The sequence below is a fragment of the Leishmania infantum genome, chromosome 20 (assembly GCF_000002875.2).
Source record: "Leishmania infantum JPCM5 genome chromosome 20".
Taxonomy (NCBI): domain Eukaryota; phylum Euglenozoa; class Kinetoplastea; order Trypanosomatida; family Trypanosomatidae; genus Leishmania; species Leishmania infantum.
This window is the reverse complement of record NC_009404.2, coordinates 476,978-496,792: the sequence shown is the minus strand read 5'-3', so window position 1 is coordinate 496,792 and position 19,815 is coordinate 476,978. Positions and strand designations below refer to the sequence as shown.

Sequence of the window (19,815 nt, the reverse complement as noted above, 5' to 3'; positions counted from 1 at the left end):
TGATTTTTCTTTTCGCTCTCTTGTTTGCTTACCTTGCCTTGCCTTGCTTCCTCCTCCTCAGCTCAGCGATCCAGCGACGCAACGCATCAAGGGTGGGGGAGAGAGAGAGGGAGTCCCCAGAAAGAAAGAGCGTTGTTATCTAAAGAGAAGAGGTGGTGGATAGGGAGTAGTGGTGGTGGCCACACAAGAGGAGGAAGGGAGAAACACACACACACATACGCACACTCGTGCACGAAGATAGTCATGTGGAGGCACGCTTCCGCAAACATACAATGCATTCACAGGTTCAAACGACCCCCAGCCGCACACACATACACAAAATACCAATATGAAGACAAGAGCAGAGGATGGATTGTGTTCTACCGCCATACACGCACAAGTGTGCACGCATACTCTCGAGAAAGGAGGAGTGGGGCGGGGTGGCGAGGGAGGGACAGACGAACAAAAAGATCAGGGAAGAAAAGAGGCATGTTGCACACACATGTGAAGCACATTCTCGACAAAACACGCAGAGAGAGAGAGGGGAGGGGGCTATGGCGAGGAAGCGATCGAAAAGGAGACATAGAGGGGTGTACGAGCAATGGAGGCAAGGTTGAATCTGCCTTCACAGGGGCTGTGCACACACACACACACACACAAACACACGCACAGAGGAGGATTGAAGAGACGATCAACAACTCCCTCTCTCTCCTCCCCCACCTCAGAAGAACAAAGGTGGCGTCCCGGACATCACCGAGGACGCGTACACACACACACACAGAAAAATCAAAAACTCAACACAGCAAACTGCAGAAAGAGTGGACGCGTTAGAGAGAAGGCGGACGCGATTTTTAATCTTTTCGGGTGCCACTACCACAGCGGGCCCCAGCCGAAGTACATCGTCGTGTAGTTGTCGATGCGCGTCGCCTCGTCAATCAAGAAGCTAACCTGCTCCTCCGGCGTCATCGCCAACGACTGTGTCCGCACGGCAGTATCATCGAAGGCGGTCGACATGTACAGGAGGTCTGGCCGGCGGCAGCTGTCTTGCGTCGTGTTAAAGATGTTCACCTTGCTGTGGTCAATCGCCATCTCCATCCCGCGCAGCTTGTTACGAATGCGCTCTGCAATGTCCTGCGGCGACCGGCTCTTCTCCATGATGTTCTTCATCTTGCCCTTGTACTGCACAATCGGGTCGTGGACGAAGGCGGAGAGCAGGGCCATGATGCTATCACGGTTCTTGTGCAGCGTCGTCTGCGTCCGCGTTGCGGAGGCGCGGAAGACGCCGTCCACGCCGAAGACCTCCATCGCATTCGTCAGCATGCGCGTGAGGCGGAACGGGATCGTCTCCGGCAGAACGTGGCGTAGCCGACCGACATCGAAGCTGTCTCCAAAGTCAATGTGCACAATCTTGCCAGAGGACATAGAGATGAGGATGTTGCCGAGATGCCGATCGCCGAGGCCGAGCACGTAGCCCACCATGGACATGGTCGCCAAGGATACTGTAAAGGCAGTTCGGCGGTCAAGCCACTGCTCCGCCGTGTTGGCGCGGTGCCACATTGCTCGAGAAACGTCAACGGCTTCGCAGTGCTCGCTCTGCATCACAAAGTCGAGTATCTCCGTGCGCTGAATGAGGCTGAGCTTGTCCCAGTTGCCGAACGACCCTACGTAGGCGCGCAGCACACTCGACTCCTGATGCGTGCGCACGTTCGAGATGTTGGTACGGTAGTTGCAGATGGTGTTGTTGATTGTATTCGCGTTCTCCACCCAGCCAAGAAGCCCCACGTTGGAGCTGATCGGGATGACAGGGAAGCGGTGGATGTAGGCGCTGCTTGAGATACGGGTGTGGCTCAGTAGGACGTTCACCATTCCAAGCAGCTGCATGACACGCTCGTCCATGCGAATGTCCTCGTTGCCCTTTAGGCAGTATGTGTAGAGACAGCCGTCCGAGCCGTTGAGCTGGATGCGGCGCGGCCGCTTCTTCGACGGGATGACGTCCAGCTTGGAGCTAAAGGATGCGATAGTCGGGTAATGGTCGCGGCAGTGACCGTCGTACTCCCCGAATACCGCGACGGACAGATTACGCAGATGCAGCAGCGGCTCCATCGCCTTCTGAGGCTCACGGCCCAGCTTCTCCGCCACATGCTTCGAGATCTCTTCGATGAGTTGGCTGACGACGCCCGCCGCCTTCTCTCGCTGTCCGTTGCGGTCGTCCTCCATGACCATCTGCACAAACTGACCAATGTCACCGACGGTGAAGAGAAGGTGGCGCCGGTTGGCGTGGAAGATGTCGAGTGTGTTCTGCAGGCGGCGGTACACTTCCTCCGGGTCCTCCTCGTACTCGGCGTTTGGGTTCCACGCAGCAGCGACCTGGCTCAGGTTCTCGCGAATCTTCTCGATGGGAATGGCGGACACGTCCACAAGCAGCTTTGCCACCGCCTCGGCCTCGTGGAAGATGCGCTTCGGGCAGTGCTGGATGATGCCTTGCACAATCTCCTGCTTCCGCGCCAGCGGATTCGAGCTATCGGACATGGCGGACGCACCCGACACTATATTACTCTCATCTCCGTTGCTGTTGAGGGCGTTGTGATTGCTGCCGCTGGTGCTGGCGTCCGACATCATCACGACGAGGAGCGGAAAGACGGTGGCCTGTGGGTGCACCTCGCAGAGCGAGCGCAGGATCATGCCAATGACTTCGCGGATGTCGTGGCTGTCGCTGCTGAGGTGGCCGATCAGCTGCGGAATGGTCTGCACCCAGTGGTCGATCGGGATGCGCGAGATACTGTCGGCCACCGTCTCCTTCAGCAGCTCCACTCCGTTGTGGATGACCCACAGCTGCAGCAGACGCATGACGGCCGGCAGCGCCTCGGAGGAGTCTTTGCAGCGGCATATGGCGCCAACAAAGCCCTGATGCGCCGCCTCCACAAAGGTGCGCTGGTCCTCGGGGGAGAGGTTGTGGTCGCGCTGCTGGATACGGTAGTTCATGAGGCCCCAGCTGTGCCACGCCTCGTAGCTCGACGGGACGGCACGGATAGCCTTGTGAAAATGGCCCAGCTCCTCGTCCCGGAAGCCGCGCTCCCAGAAGGAGTCGGCGTGCAGCTCCTGTTTCCACGTGCCGAGCCGCAGCTGCGCGTCGCCGTAGCAGGTGGCGTTGTTCTCCTCCAGGTCCTTGCCGCAGTCGCGCAGAAACATCTCCATGGACTCAACAGCGGCCTGCCGCTTTCCTTGGCTCCACAGATGCGTGATGAAGCCGACAGCCACCTTTGGATTCTTGTCCACCGATGACAGCGTCGCCACCGTGATGCCCTCCACGGGCCCCGGTGACGCCGGCGATGCCGCACTCGGGCTACAGAGGTTGCTGCTGCGCCCGCTGAAGGAGCCGTGTCGAAGCCAGCTCATGGCCCACTCCGCCAGCTGCGGGTGGCTCGACTGCCGCGTCTCACAGAAGTGCAGAATCATGTCCGCCATCTCGCCTGTGCTGAGCACGAGCGAGTGCAGCATCAGCGAGAGCAGGCTTGGCTGCAGGGAATCCGGATTCAGAGAGCGGAACCGGTTGTTCCACCGCTCGTAGATCTGCTGGCGACCCTTGGTAGAGCGGCAGTGGCAGTAGTCGATAGTCTCCTCCATCTCCGTGAAGTGCTGCAGCATTGTCAGACTCTCGTAGGCATGCGTGTAGCTGAGCGGGAGAAGAGTGCGCAGGCTCTCGTCAATCACGAGCTTCGACTGTGTGATCATGTGTCGCAGGTTCTCGTAGGCGGCGCTGCTGTGCTCCGTAATGGCGCTCTTCAGCGCCACGCCGTTGAGAAAGAAGAGACGGAGCGCCGTGGTGTGCTGCTCCGACATGGAGAGCCGCTCCGCGAGGTGTTGCACGTCATCCCACCGCCCGAGCAGCCACGCGGCCGTTGCACCGCAGCGCGCGACCGTCGAGGAAACGTACGCCTCCGGCCGTGAACAGACCTGCATGGCCACGTCATAGGCCCGGCTCCACTCACCGCACAGGGTGAGGGTGCGCACGTAGCCTTCAAGAATGTGCGGCGGCACCGTCATATCGCGCATCGCCTGCTGCGTGATGGACTTGGCGTACGTGTTCTGCGCCTTACTCCACCAGCAGAGCAGCTCGTAGCCGAAGCCTGCTTGGTCCTCGCCGCCTTCGTAGCGGATAGCGCGGAAGAGTCCTACGACGGAGTCCTGCATTTCACGCTGGCTGTAGAGCCATGCCAGCGGCCACACCGTCTTGTGGATCACCTCTCGTGGCATCTTCGTGTACCGGTAGAGGTTGAGCATGGCCAGAAGACGGTTCTCCAGATAGCTGAGTGCCTTGTCGTACATACGGGTTCTCTCTGCAGCGCGGACGATGTCCTCCGTCGAGAAGAGCATGTTTGGCTGCGCCGGGATGTGGGCCCCGGCCGGCGGCAGATCACCGTCACGGCTGTCGCTGCTGAGGTCGTTACTGTGAGTGCTAGCGGTGCTGATGATGTGAAACTGGCTGGTCACCCCGGACTGCTGCGGCGCGTTCGAGTCGCAACGACGTACGACGGAGTTCACAAGGGGCCTGTAGCTTCCCATGACATGCACTCCCGCCGCGCCTAGCACTCCAACCGACGGATGGTCGGTGCTGACGGGGGCCACCACGTCCTCCGCCTTGTTCTCGCTCTCTGCCCCATCGAGCGTGTCCACGGGCGAGCAGCTGCGCCGCTCCGCCTCCTCTTCCTGGGCCGGTGTCTCCGACGTCGGCAAGGCGATGGGCTGCGACTGCTGCCGTCCAGACTCGGTGGCGCCATTCTCGTTGCCGTCAAAGGAGGTGAACTCGTACATCTCCACATCGCGGCGAGAAGCGCTGCGGCGACCGTTTGCGCTATTTTTGGGGCTGGCAAGTGCCGTTGAGGCACCACTGCTGGCTTCGGCACCTGCCGTCCCGGACTCATCGCCTGCTACCCCGGCACTGCTGTTTGAGCTGCGCTGGAAAACCGGCGCCTTCCGTCCGCGCACCTTTGCCATGGGCAGCACATCGATGGGAGCGTCACTGGAAGTAGAGAACTCCGCCTTCGGAAGCCCTGCTGACGCGGAGCTGCGGGTGCGCAGAGAGACGACGTTGTTCGTGCTACTCTCCGTGCTGCGCAGAAGAAGCGACCCGTTCTCGGAGGGGTGACTGACGCGATGATAGTCGACTCGCCGCATCGACCGCACCACCTCCAGCACCTCTGGCTTCACGTTCGGCTCGTTATGGTCGAGGTAGTCAGCAAGCCCGAGACACTTGCTCGACAGCTCGTGATCAGAACAGTTCAGCACGAGGGTCAGCATCTCGTTCAGCTTCTTGATTTGGTCAGCCGACAGGGACTCGTAGAGGCACTTGAACGAAGGCAAGAAGAGCCCGCGGCGAAGGGGTTCATGCTTGTCAAGCAGGTCCACCATCATGCGGAACGCCGGGTGTGGGGAGATGAGAATGATGTACTTCTGGAACTCGGCGAACCACTCGCGCAACTTGTTCTCCTTGAGGCGGAAGCCAAGTTCCACATGCTTCATGAAGAGGTCGACTTCCTGGCCTGCCGTGTCTGCGCTGAGGGTCAGCCCTACGTCCTCTTCCTCAGCCCCTGCAAAGGTCTCAGACACGTTTGTGAGCCGCAGGTACGACCCACCACCAGCCGCCCCGCCCGCTGCTGCTGCGCCGCCACCAGCGGTAGAGGCGCCAAAGCCGCCGATATTGACTAGCGGACCAATCCCTGAATTCGCTGGATTTTCTACTCCCAGTCCGCCACCCTGCCCGCCGCTGGCGTTACCAGTCGCTGGCCCCATGACAAGCATCGAGGAGGTGGAGCCGCCGCCGGCGAGACTCGTGACACTAGTCGCTGGCAGGCCCATGGTGTTGAATATGGAGGACCCGGTCGGGTTCGTCATGCGCTCATCCCCCTCGCCGATGCGGTCACGCAACATCTTGATCGTGCTGCGGCCGCTGGGGTGCAGTGCCGCCAAGACCTTGAGTGACTCCCGCACCCCTGGGGTGGAGATGCGCGGGCCGAGATCTTCGTTCAGCTCGCAGTGCCGCGTGAGGGTGCAGATGCCGTGCAGGAGCGACGAAAAGAACTGCACCGCCTTCAGCTCGCACACGATGTGCACGGCGGCGCACAGGGACTGGCTGCGCACATCCACCAGCTGGTCTGATTGCTGCAGGAACTGAAGTAGCATCGGAAACACAACGGGGATGCAGTGCGGCGGAATGTAGCTGGCATTCAGCACAATCTCCACAACGCGGAGGCAGAACTCGCGCGACTCAGTGCGGTCCTGCAGCGCCACGTCCACCAGCCGCGGATACAGCCACGCCCACGACTCCGACTGCTCCTTGCCGGACAGCTTGCCGGGCTTGAGCGCGCTCACCACCTCCAGGACAGCGCGGAAGAGGAGGCGGTCTTTCGGGGTCCACAGCTGCTCCAGCAGGACCACGATTTCAGGCAACATGAGCCGTACAATACGCTCATGCCGCATGGCGGTAACGGCCGCCAATACATGCAGCGCCTCCACCCGCAGGGCCGGGCTGTCCGTCACGCGCTTTGTGATCTGCAGCACCGCCCGAACGGCGTGGACGCCGCCGACGAGGTCCTTCTTGTCTTGAGTGAAGCGGATGAACTGGAGCAGGGTGCGCAGAGCCTGAGAGCAGACGGCATCGGAGAGTGACGCGTCCAGCATGCGACTCAGCGTGCGGTACACAATCACCGTGTAGTCGTAGGTGAGCTCCAGGTCAGCCTCATCCTGGATGACGGCCTCCTCCTTCTTCTTTGCGGTTGTCGCAACGGACTGTGCGGAGGGGTCGATGGCGCCAAGCTGGCCAAACAGCGTCAGCATACTCAGAGATTCGTTCACAGTGCAGGTGCTGCTGGTGTAGACGTGTGTCAGCGCGGTGATCAGCTCCTGCTGCTTACGCAGATCCGTCGAGGCGCTCGGGATGCACATTTCGTGTACGTACACGAGAACGTTGATGGCAGCATGGCTCAGCGTCGGCGACGGCGACTGCTTCAGTATCTCCACAACCGGGTCGTAGAGCTCTAGCACGTCGTCCTGGTACTGCAAGATGGTCTTTTCGTCTTTCGCCAGTGCCTGCAGGATGATCTCAAGTGTCTTGAGAATGGAAAGCAGCACCACGTCAGGCACGCTGACCTCTAAAAGACGCTTGCGAAAGGCGTAGAAGATGCGGCTGAGGTGGTTGTTAAGCTGACGGATGCACAGCCGGGTAAAGGTCTGCAGGTCGGCCATGCTGCGCAGGAGCATGCTCACGTCGTTCGTGTACTCGAGCACCACCACACACGATTCGACGGTGACGTACAGGCTCTGCTGCACCGCCACGACAGAGGGGGAGGGCTTGGAGTCCTGCGTGATGGCGACGAGAAGCTCCACCGTTTTCTCGCGTACCAGCGCTGTGCTGTTCAGGAAACTCAGCAGCGAGGATAGGATGCGCTGCTCTGATAAAAAGGCGCGCAGGTTCGTGGCGTTTGCCAGCAGCGTAATCTCGTACAACCCGCACTGGCGGTCGACCTCCATCAGGACGTTCTTCATGTACGCCTCCAATATCTCTGTCACGCGTGTGGAGTAGGTTGAGGTTTTGTGCTCCTTTGCGTAGGCTATCCACTGCCGCAAGCTCGAAATGATCGTCTCGCTGCTCTGCTGCCGCACGAGCGGATCCTCGTGACGCTGGAAGGCGATCACCGAGTTCTTAAGATCATGCAGGTGCTGCACCGACGTTAGGGGCCGCTCCGTGAACACCTTCAGCGCCACCGTCAAGTCGTTCTTGAGCACCGACGGCGGGGCTGCTGCGGCGTTTCCACCACCTGCACCGCTGCCACCTGCCGCCATGTGCGTCACGGGACTGAAGGGCGCGCTCATCGACGTGGAGAGCGGGGAGCAGCGAAGTGGTCCGCCAGCACCGTACGGAGCTCCGCTGTTCGAGTCGCCGCCACCGACGGTGTAGGCGCTGTCGGGGCCCAGGAAGCTGTTGTTCCCCGAGGGTAAAGGGCCAGAGGTGTTGCGCATTCCCACCGGGGAGGTCGGGGTCGGGCTGCTCGTGCTGCCCTCGCCTCGGTGAATTGCCGCGCTCTCGCTCGGCCGAAAGTACTGTGTGAGCCGCCCCACCGCCCCGACACCGATCGGCGTGCTGCATGTCCCCGGACGAGATAGCGTCATGACCGGCTCCGGGCCACTAGCGGGGCTGAGCGGGTGAGACCCAGCGGTGCGGGAGGCACTGTTCATTGCTGCGCTCGAAAAGCCACCGGCGCTCCCATCGCCACCGTCACGGCTATGAAGGGAGTGGGCTTGCTGCTGCTGCTGCGCCGTGGAGCTTGGCAGCTGGGAAAAATACTGGGGCAGTGTCACAGCCGCCGCCGTCGCGGACGGCGCGAAAGGCTCCTTCAGCACGCTATCCACCAGCTTGTCCAGAGCCATCTGCACATCAGCGCGCAACTGCGGGCACGAGGCTTGTATTACACGAAGGGAGTCTACTAGTGACTGGGTCAGGATGGCGTGGGCGAGATACGGCAGGCAGCGCAGGACAACGTCGTCGATGGTCACAGTGTGGTGTACGCTGAAGGTGGAGAGGTTGAAGGCTGGTGCGTTCGTCGAGGTAGGGGAGGCGCTGAGGGAGCACGTGCCTGCCGACCGTTGTGAGGTGGTCCTAACGGAGACAAGTGGAACGCTGACCTGATCGTCGTTGTCGTCACCGTGGTGGTACGAGAAGTGCCGCTGAAGCGCCGACGGCGAGGTTGCTAAGTTTTCGCGGCTGGAGTGCTGCGAGGCCTTGCGCCCCTCAACCATGGAGGGCGTCAAGGAGAGGTCCTGATGGGTGTTCTGCGTTGTGGGGCTCGGGAGTGTGGTAGATGTACTGACGTAGTCTACGCGGCGCCCACCCATGGGCGCCACCGATGCCGCGCCTCCGCTGGCCGACGCCGAGGATGCGCAGATGGCAGCCATGATGGACCAGCAAGCCTCCTGCGTCTCCGGACGGGAGATGTAGCGGTGCAGGATCGACTCCAAGTTTGTGCGATTTGTAGCGTCAAGCACGCGATACCCGACACTGCGGACAAAGGAAGCCACATTATGCAGCTCGTGCGCCTTGAAGCGCTCATCGCGCACGTTCTTCACTGGCTCCATGATGATAGCGCAGTACGTGGTGCGGCGCGGCATAGACGCAATGTCGACCGGCGCAATGATGGGCACAAGGTCGCACACTGCGCTGCGCACCAGTAGCGACTTGGACACCCGGTGCTGCTCCGTGACGAGCACGCACAGCTGCGGTATCACCTGTCTGTCGATCGCCGAGAGCCCGCGACTGCTGAGGAGGGCGTGCAGCGCCTTCAGAGCCGATACAACGTGGCCCTCGTTGTGCTGACTAGCGTTCAGTGTTCGCATGCACTCATCGCAGAGGCGGCGGCTCTCCAGAACCAGCTCGTTGGGTCGCATGTTGCTCGTGTTTCGAAAGATGGCGACGAGGCACTCGTAGGCAGCCTTGCGGAGCAGCGGATCGGGGCTGCCTGTGAGCATCGTGCCGAGCTGAATCGCCTGCGCACGAGTTTTGCCAGAGATGTAGCGCGGGTTCACTTCCGCAGTGGCGGCGCAGCCCAACATGACGGAAAAGAACTGCGCCGGAAAGGCCGCTTTCGCCTGCTGCACGCGACCGTGGAGTTGCAGGAGCGCCTGCTCGCAATTTTCGCGGAGCTCCTTCTGCACAAACGCCTTCAGCGGCGACTCCGGCCCTGGGTAGCGCGCATCCGCCTCCAGCAGCAGCTTGTACACCCGCTGTGCCTCCCTGGCGGCCTTCTCATTCCCGCTCTGCCGCAGCACCGAGAGACTGCGGCACAGGCGTGTGTACTTGGAGTGAGGACTGGTGTAGGCGATCGGGATCAACGCCTCTATGAGACTCACGGCGAGCAGCAGGGAGCGCTCGTTCGACGTTCGCGACAGCTCCGTCAGGACATCGCGGATGCGCTGCTCCAGGAACGTGTCTCGCGACAGAGGGTCAAAGTTGGCCAGCGCCCGTGCTTCGATGGCGTCCACGGCGTCTCGCAGCACTGCCAACGCGTGAGGGCTGTCCACTGAGAACTCTAGCTCCCGTAACAGCTGGTTCACCTCCTCATCATTTGCATCTGCGAGGATGCTGCCGGCGTTGGCGGTGGGCCCGCTCGGCGAGCCAACGCCACCGGCACCGAGTCCGTACGCTGCTGCCGCTCCGAAGTCGGTGAAGTTCGTGCGCGTACCGCTTAAGAACACTCCGACTGCGGCAGAGCTTGTGTGGGCGGCGGCGGAGTTGGCGCCTGAGATGGCCGGCGCCTCGCGCCCGGCGAGCGCCGCGCTCGTCTCGAGGCCACTTCTATTACCACTCACGACGTTATTGGGAGTCGGACCTGACAGTGATCGAGGGGAGCGCTGTTGCTGCTGCAGCTGCGCACCAGGAGGCTGCTGTGAAACGGAAAAGACCTGCTGCTGCGGATTCTGAGCGGGCGGTAGCGGGCCCATGGGGTGCGAAAAGCGGGGGCTATGAAAGGCGTTGCTGTTGACGTTGGCGCGAACAGCAGACGCGCCGGCGGCGGGACCTGAAGAAATATTCACCCCTGCACTGCCGCCGCCCATGCCGGCCGCGGCCAGCCCCGGAGGCCCATTCTGATGCAAGTGCTGCTGCTGCTGCTGCTTCTGACTAGCGTGGGTGGATGATGCCTGCGGTGAAGGGTGTTGCGAGTGTTGAGGACCAGACAGCTGGCCGCGCGCCGCGGTCCAGTGCATCTGCTGCATTAAAGTGCTTGTGGATATTCAGGGATGCGGAAACATACAAAACAAAAGAGGAAGAGAGAGGCGAAAACCCTCCTGCTCATTCACATCAGCCGCCCACACAATCCCAGGAAGGAGAGAGAGAGGGCTACGCAAGGCTGCTGCGCGTTCGCCACCGCAAGGGTGTGACAACAACAAGGGAGCGAAGAGGCGTGCAGGAGTCTGCCCGACGAAAATGAGTAACAGACCACCACCACAGGGGAAAGAGGCAAGGGAGGGGTGTGTGGTGGAAAAGAATGACGTCAGTAGAGGGCGCTGAAAGACACGGACAGACAGGCACAGACACAGGCGAAGGTATCTTCTTTTTAGTGCGCACAAGACGAGCGGACGAGCGGATGTGTGTGTGTGTGGGGGGGGGGCAGACCTTTGTACAGCAACGACAGACGACGCACCGCCTTCACTGCCGTCACGTACGCACAAACGTGACCGCGGAAAGACAGTCAAGACCCTTTCAGACAAGCAGGCACAAACGTAGCGGCAACACGAACGCACGGGAGAGTGGATAGAGAGGGGCGGGCAGCACCCCAACAGGGGGGAGAGCGCCACAAGGAGGCGTGAGCAAAGGAAGCGCCCAGAGTCGTTTTCGAGGGTTACAGAGAAAGAAACCAGGAAAAGGAAAGAAAAAAAAAACGAAAGACGTATGTGCGTGTGGAAGTCGACGACAGAGAACAGAGAGAAGTAGACATGCACGGGAAAGCTAAAGTGTAGCCGGCTACAGGGATCAGGAGGGAAAGGGAACTAGGGGGAAAAAGGAAGCAGCAGCGCGCAGGAGACGAGAGAGAGGTGTGTGTGCACCTGTCTATGTTTGTGTGTACTGCTTCTGTTATGCCCGAGCACAAACAATAAGGAGGAGGCAGAGAGCGGGTGCGTGCGTGTGTGCCACAGTAGCGCGCACATGCACGAGAGGGCGTCAGAGAAAGGGAGAGGGGTCGACGAGAGAGAGAGAGAGAGTGAGTGAGTGGCAGTGGAGAGAAGATTAGGTAGCCGACATCCATCACCAGCTACCTATGACAACCATCTCCTCCACCGCGGCCGCGGCGCCGCTTTGCTGGGCTGCTGTTCTCCGCCTCGGCGGGCGCTTGTCGTGGGCGTTCTTCGCTTCTTTTTCCTCTTGTCCCCGACCTTGACGTTGATGCCCCGGGAGTCGCTGCAGTTCTTGTATGCAGGTGATGCCTTTCTGTTTTCTCGTTCGTTCTCCAGTTGTGCGCGCGTGTGTTCGCCGTGCCCGCTGCGATAACTTACTGGGCGTGTGCCTGAGCAGATGGGAGGAGGAGGAGGAGAGCGTGAAGGAGAGGGGTGAGGCAGAGGTGCAGCAAACAAGAACAAACATGATAAAGAAAAAAGGAGGGCGAACCAACACAGTGGTTGGGTGGGGAGAAAAGACGAGAAAAACATGTGAAACTGCTAACTACAAAACAATTCCACCCCTCAAAACACACGCACACACACATATATATATATATATATATATATGTATTCTATATGTATGTAGCAGCGATACCTCCACACACAAAAAACGAAATTCGCGCACGTGTGCGTGTGATCGAAAACTGTGTGATACACGGCGAGAGACGCAAGCAGGTGTGGCTGCGGTGGTCCGTAGAGGGAGGGAGAGCGAAGCAGGGGGGGTGCAAGAAGGAGGTAGTTCATAGAAGCGCGATATTCTTCTTAAACGACGCGGCACAGCCTTTTCCGGGCCTGTTTCACGCCCCATCTCTCGTTGCCGGTGAGAGAGGCGCGTTAAACAGGACAATGGGGAGAGAGAAGCAAGAGGCGCGCTTCACATGCACTTTCCCTTCTCCGCCTAGAAGCCCTCTTTCCTCCCCTTCCTCCTGGTTGAGTTCAGAGGCGGACACACGACAGAACCGATGACACGCTTCTCCCCTGTCGGTGCAGGCACACACACATACACATAGCGAAAGACGCTTCAAATACCGACATTATTTTTTTTTTTTGCGGTTGTTGTTTTCTCTTTCTCTCTCGAAACGCTGCTAAGTTTGTTAGGGGAGTTCTAATAGACGACAGGGAGGGAGAGGGGCGATGAGGCTTTCGAAGACATCACAGCCACATGAGCACACATCGCCGTGCACGGCTGTGGCAAGCGAAGCCGACAAGAGGCACTATCGCTTGTGTGTACCTTTGCTTGTGCGTGTGCGCGTGCTGAGATGGATGAGGGATCGAAGCCTTGGACCCATGCGTGGAAAGAGAGAGAGGTGGACAGTGGGGATCGAGGTGATGTTGGTGGTGGTGCTTGGGAGAGGGGGAGGGGCACCATCAAGGACTGGCAGCGGTTGCCGGGTCACGGCATCTCTATCAAACCTACAAGCAAAAAAGGCCAAACGGGGTAAAGAACAAGAAAAACCCACAATAACAGAAAAGTCACGCCCGGTGGGAGAACGAAGAAAACAAAGGACAGCACCACCACAAATCGGCATACCCACAAGCGCATGCAGGCCCGCGCTTGCTCAGTCCATCCCTAAGCATGTCTTTGATGACGTGTGGACACCGCTCAGTGCGTCGTATCTCAGGGTCCACTACCCACGCACTGTGTGGTGAAGCCAAGCAGCCCTCCCCAGCCCTATCCCCTGCCGGATGCAGAACCACCTCTAGTGGTGACACGGCCAGGCCCTGGATGGCGTTGCGTTAGAGCGACCTGCGACAGTGGGTCAGCGTACACGTCTGCGCCATCCACGTGACAGGCAGAGCGTCAGCGTGACGCGAGCGCATATCCCACCCCCGGCCCTCGCGCTGCCTACAGCGGTGTGGGGGAGGCCTGAGGCACCCCGAGGGGAGGATGCACCAGGCGGCGACCGGCATGATGCAGGAGCGGCGGTGAGGCGACCTGCGGAGCGAGAGGTGTGTGGGTAGAGTCCGAGGCAGGGGACCGTGCTCTCCGACGACTGAGTCGGCGCAGCACTCTAGCGCGTGCCCACCCCTGCTTCGCGCCACGCGATGTGGGGACTGTGGAAAGCCGGTGGTTTAGAGAGGGGAGGGGGTCGAGCGAAATTCAACTCATGCTCTATCGCAGAATGAACACGCGGAGAGAGAAAAGTCCCCCTCCCGCACACCCTCCCAAACCCTTGAAAGGAAAGTGAGTCCAGGTGAATCTAAGAAAGCAAGCAGCTGGGACGCGTACAGAGACTCACATGTGTAGTCGTGTGCGCACAGCGTTGCGGGAAAGGGACGTACACACGCACACACGCACACACACACACACACACACACACACACACACAAAACAACAACAACAACCAACAACAGGTAGAGCTATGCTGCGGTGCTTTTGGGGTTATGAGGGATCCACATTAGGAGTGACATCACGTACCGCGCCACCTATGCAAAGAAACAATGACGAGAGGAAAAAGAAAACGGAGCTCGGAGATCGAATCTCACTCCTCACTCTGCGGTATACCGTAAGAGGGCGCGAAGAGAAAATAAATGCGGAAAGGGGTGGTGCTAGTTATGATCGAGGCTGTGGTGGCGAGTGTGTGTGCATGTGCTTGTGTGTGACCCATCAAAAGAGGCATGCGCGCGCACACACACACGCACGCGCACACCCATGCAAAACAATAATAAAGGAAGAGAGCACGGAAAGAGGTACAGGAAGAAGAGAAACAAACACGTATACAAACTCTAGCCACGCTTTTTAGTGCATACACACAATACGTTCAACACGACGACTACGCCACGAAAATCTGCCTCCTCAGCACAACGTAGAAAGAGCATCATCATCAGCGCAAGACAAAAGACCAAGCACACAAACAAAGGGAGGTGCTGAAGAGAGAAGGACCAACACGGGGGGGGCGGATGAAGAGGGTGAGCGAGGGCGTGATAGGAATCACGGCACACAGCCAAAGAACCACAAGAATGGCAGGCGATATCGTCAGCACAACAACACAGAAACAACAACAAAAAAGAATCGTCGCTGTGTGTATAAAGGTGTGCCAGAAGAGATAGCGAAAAGGTAAACGGCGATGCGGACGGTAAAGGAGGAGGAGGGGGAAGAGGGGGAGGGGCACCAAGAGAAGAAGAAAAGAAGCGAAATCACACGAAAAACGGCGATCGAGTGACAATGAATACACGCCAGTGGTATGTGTATACATATATCAGACACAGCGCTGGAGGTGACCGATGGGATGCTTGCCTGCCCCTCCTCCCCTTTACCCTGTCCTTCCCACTTGGCTTCCCTCTGGAGTAGAAGGGGAGCGGGTGGTTGGTGGCTGGTGGCTGGGGTGGGGTGGGGTGGAATATGATGAGGGTGTGGCGGTGATGGGGGCTGTTTGGGCGGCAAACGACGGTGTGTGTGTGTGTGAGGAGGAGGGCGGCGCCGGAAAAGCAAAAAAAACGAGGAAGAAAAGAGTCCGAGGGGCCACGCAGCGCCAATCGTCTTTCGCTCAACATCCCCATTCCCCCTCTTCCTCCTCTCCACCTCTACTCGTAACAGACATGTGGTGAAGACAGATGATAGAGATGGAAGGGAGGGGAGGGGGTGGACATTGAAGATAGATTTGGACAACCAAAAGGGAAATAAAAAAGGAGAAATCACTCAGCATTATGCACGCATATATGTGTGTGTGCGTGTACGTGCTTGCGTGGGAGGCAGAGGGGGGGGTGAAGAGGGGGGGGGGAGGGAGGCGAACAGAGCAGCAGCAGCAGCAGCAACAGCGTGCACACGCACACGCATGAAGGCGCTCTATTCCTATCATTGCCTCTCCAGTGTTGCATGGCCCTTGTGCCTCTCTGCCGGGGATGGTGGTGACGGCCAAGGGCTGCGCGTGTGGGTGCATTCGACATGCTCACATGTGCGTCACAGGAGCGCGTTCAACACGGTAAGCATGGACGCACAAGCCGAGATGGCATAAACAGCATTACGGGCTCCATGTACAAAGGCATACACAAACCAGGCAAACAACTGTGACAGTAGAAAAAAAAAACAGAGAGAGATATATAAAGGAGGAAGCGACGCGCTTCCGTACAAGTGAATGAGGTGGAGGATGAAGGGATGGGGAGGGGGGAGGGACCAATGGAGAGATGAGAATGAGAATAGAAGGGAGCAACAAGGGCCGATGACATAGCGCGCCCACACACACACATAACATGTGTATGCGTGAGAGCAGCACCGTCCACCACAGCACAAGAAAGAACGAGCGACCAAAGAACAAAGAGCGAAGGCAGCGCTTCCTGCACCTGTCCCCGTCAAGTCAGTCCCCACTTTTCCCTCCGGTCCAAAAAAAAAGGGCAGCGTCGAACGTCGCCTGCAGGCCGGTCTTCGGTGACCAATCGACGCCATCCCACGTGCTGCTGCGCGCCCTTGAGCTTTCACGATGCTGAGAATGACCGCTTCCCACCCGCACTGGACGAGGATCTATTCTTCGGCTTCTCATTGAGCAGCATAGCTCTGTCGGCGCGGCTGCTCTCAGCCCTTTTGCGCTGACTGCTCCTCTCTCTTCTGTGTTTGTTTCGATACTCGACGACTCGTGTTTGGCGATGGCGGTGACTTCGCTTTTGCTGCGCCTTGGCCGAGTTCGAGACGCTCGACTCGTCGCTCTCGTCGACATCACTCACGTCCACAGGAATCACAACACCGGGGTTCTCCGGCTTTGTGTGAAAGCGCGAGTGATCAGTGAAGGATGCGGCAGTGCCTCTCTGCACCCTCGCGGACCCAGTGCGACTGTGCCGACGGTGAACCTGACCAGCCGAGCGTGGCGAGGGCCTCGGGGTCAGCTGATACGATGCCTTCTTGCTGACCGGTGCACTCGCCTCGCTCTCAGATTCTTCTTGACTCAACGCGGCTGCTGCAACACGAGCGCTATCAGACAGGGCTTGAGTGCCGCCGCGCTTCGCGTTCTTTGGAGGGAACGAGGCACTGTCCTCGCTTCGGTCTTCAAACTCGCCTGTCATCGCCGCTGACGAGACCGAGGACGCAGACTTTGATGTTTCAGCGGTGACTTCTTCCTCTTCCTCCTGCTGCTTCGCCTGCCGTGACTTGGAAACCTTGAACGCCCTGTCTACCTTCTTGTCACTCTTCCGGTTCAACTGCCGGCTACTGAGCTGACGATATACTGGACTCTCGACAGGGGACGTGGTGAGACACTTGGATGGGGCTGCCGCGTCGGAATTCTCTTCCTCCTCGTCGGTTTCCTTGCCCTTCTTGTCCGCCACCTGATCCTTGGTACTCTTCTTGCCGCTGCACATGGCGAAGAGACAGCTGAAAATGCCACCGCTACCGCCCTTGGGCTTCTTGTCCTTCCTGTCCTTGGCGCCGCTGTCCTTCTTTGAGCAGCAGACACAGTTAAAGAGGATGGAATCCTTGGGCTTCTTCTCGCTGGCCTTGACGTCGCTGCCCTTCTCCTTCGAGCAGCAGCTACAAGTAATGATAAGGCCACGCTTGGGCTTCTTGTCTTCCTTTTCTTTGGCCTTGGCGTCGCTGTCCTTTTTCGAGCAGCAGCGGCACTTGCTGGAGAGGCAACACTTGGACTTCGTCTTGCTCTCCTTCCCGTTGGCCATGGCGTCGCTGTCCTTCTTTTTCGAGCAGCAGCGACACTTGCTGGAGAGGCAACACTTGGACTTCGTCTTGCTCTCCTTCCCGTTGGCCATGGCGTCACTCTCCTTCTTCTTTGAGCAGCAGGCACACTTAATGAGGAGGCCACCCTTGAGCGCCTCATCCTCGTTCTCCTTCCCGCTGGCCTTGGCGTCGGTGTTTTTCTCCTTTGAGCAGCAGGCACACTTAATGAGGAGGCCACCCTTGGGCTTCTTCCTGTCCTCCCTCTTCGCGCCCCTGTCTGACGAGCTACCTTCGTCCTCATGCTCCGTCGAACCCGAAGCCTCGTCGCCCGCACCCGCGCGCTTCTGCTGCGACGGCGTGTTGATAGGCTCCTCCTCCCTAATCACCTTGCCGCCGTCCTTGGCGTCCAACTTCGTGGTCCTTGTCGCCTTCATGCTCTCGGCACCGCTGCGGTGGTGGAGACGGTCCTCTTCATTCACTTCCTTGGCGAGCTGCCGATTCTTGCGGTTGCGCGAGAGACTTCTGGAAGGGGCGGTGAAGTCATCGACATCCTCGGTGTCGCTAGAGCCCAACGGGCGGAAGGCTGCCCGGCTGTCCTTGCCAGCCGGTTCATGTGGCGCTTCGTTGCTTGCGCTGCCCGAGTCGGCCGTGCTCTGCTCCATAATGTCGTCGAGATCCGTCATGGCTCCGTAGTGGCCTCCCGCCTTGTCCTTCTTGCTCCTCCTGCCCTTGACCTTGAAGGTGCCCTCCGTGTAGGGCTCGCCGTGCTCATACACGCTTTTCCTGTGCTTCTTGCCGGCACCAGCAGCGGAGTGGTGGTGATTCTCGCCATCCTCGCTGTCTGTTCCCTCGTAGCCCTTGGCTGACTTCTTGTGGTGGTGGTGATGCCGACTCACGCGCTCCGGCGTCGCAGAACGACGGTGCGCCGCCGCCACTTTAGCTGCGGCCTCCCACGAGTGGGCAGATGTGGAGCGGAGGCGGCCCTCTTTTTCGTCTTCCTCGCCGTCGTGACGCGGGTGTAGGTGGCCGTAGCGAGGGGGCTCCTGCTTGTCCTCCGTCGGCGTGTGGTAGGGACTGTCTAACCGCACGGACTCGCGGAGGTCTCTGCTGTAGTTCCCGTTCGCGTTCGCGCCAGCCTTTGGGGTACCGTAAAGGATATCGTGCAGCGTGTTACCGTGGCCGCTGCCCTCGATAATGTCGATGCGCGGTTCCTCCTCATCCTCCTCATCCTCCTCTACCTCCTCCTCGTAGAACTCTTCGTAGTACTCATAGTCCTCCTCGTTTCCACTGTAACTGTAGCTGCCTTCTTCGTCCGAGTAGCTGCTGCCGGTGTACGCCTCATGCGAGCCCTCGCCCTCCTCGTCCGCGTACTCCTCGTCCTCCTCCACGGCTTCGTCCTGTATGTGGATACGGCGGCTGCGGCGCGGCTGGTTCTCGTCCGCGTCTGCAGCGGCGCCCCAGCGACGCTTCCGCCGTGCGGGCTCCTTCTCGGTGTGCTTCCGCGAGGGGTCAACAGCGGCGGACGGGCCAGCCGCGTGAGTTGCGAGTCCGCCTGTGAAATCGTCGTACGGTGCCTGCTCAGTCGCGTACGCAGCAGAGTATCCTGCGCCGGCGCTGGTGCTATTGGGGTAGGCGGTCGAGAACGACGGAGCGTTGACGGCGGTGCTCGGCGGAACCGCGTAACTGTTGGAGAAGGGGTATAACGCGCTCGCGCCGGTTGTCTGTGGAGCAGAGGGGGGAGGGGAGAGCTGCATGTACGCTGCCACGCCGCGAGGCCCGGAGCGACCTGGACCACCGGGACCACCAACGAAGTTGCTGCGCGGTGGCGTTGGCATGGCCGGCTCCAGAAGATGAGAAACGCCTTCAGGGAAGGCGGCGCTCGTGTTTGCAGACGTAGTCGGGCACTGCTCCTGTCCTGCCGTGATGCTCGGCGGCGTGGTTGCGTTCAGGAAGGGCTGAGATTCTTTGTACGAGTATGTCACACGCTTCGCATACATCACAACCTGCACTGTCCCGTCGCCCGAAGCGCCGTGGCCACCGGTGAGCAGGGCGCCTGCGGCATCCTTCGGGGAACCAGTCTCCGAGCGCGAGACCGAGCTGCTGCCGCTCACTGTGGTGCTGCTGCTGCTCGACTCAGACGACTTTCGCTTGCCTGCCTGCGGCTCGTCGTAGGTGTTGGTCGTCTCCTCCTCGTCCGTGGCTTCGAGAGACTCACGCTCGACAGTAGTGTTGCCATCGCCGTCGAAGGCCGTGGCGGCACTCTTCTCCTCGGCGGTGGGTTGCATCCCTGCAGCTGCGACGTCCACGACTTTCTGCGTCACCTTGTCTTTTCGGTGCAGGATAGTGTTGTAGTCTGTCGTTGTGTCCATCGTTGCGGCGAGTGGATGGCTCGGTGGATGGAGTGGGGAGGGGAAGGGGATAACAGGGCGCAGGAGAAAAGGAGACGATCGAAAAGAAAACGGAGAAGGACTCTATAAGCAAAGGGAAAGGAGAAGGGCGGCCGAGGCACTTGACGAGAGCGAGCGTGCGAG

The 19,815-nt window shown here is 59.6% G+C and overlaps 2 protein-coding genes across 2 annotated transcripts; both read right to left on the bottom strand.

Moving 5' to 3' along the window:
* Window positions 1-849: 849 nt before the first annotated feature.
* Window positions 850-10,743, bottom strand: LINJ_20_1140 (putative phosphatidylinositol 3-kinase; the record flags this gene model as incomplete). Its single annotated transcript, XM_001465208.2, has 1 exon — window positions 850-10,743. The coding sequence occupies one exon, from the start codon at window positions 10,741-10,743 to the stop codon at window positions 850-852; it is 9,894 nt and encodes a 3,297-aa protein (XP_001465245.2).
* A 5,355-nt stretch (window positions 10,744-16,098) lies between these two features.
* Window positions 16,099-19,653, bottom strand: LINJ_20_1130 (conserved hypothetical protein; the record flags this gene model as incomplete). Its single annotated transcript, XM_001465207.1, has 1 exon — window positions 16,099-19,653. One exon carries the CDS (start codon window positions 19,651-19,653, stop codon window positions 16,099-16,101), a length of 3,555 nt encoding a protein of 1,184 aa, XP_001465244.1.
* Between the last annotated feature and the right edge of the window lie 162 nt (window positions 19,654-19,815).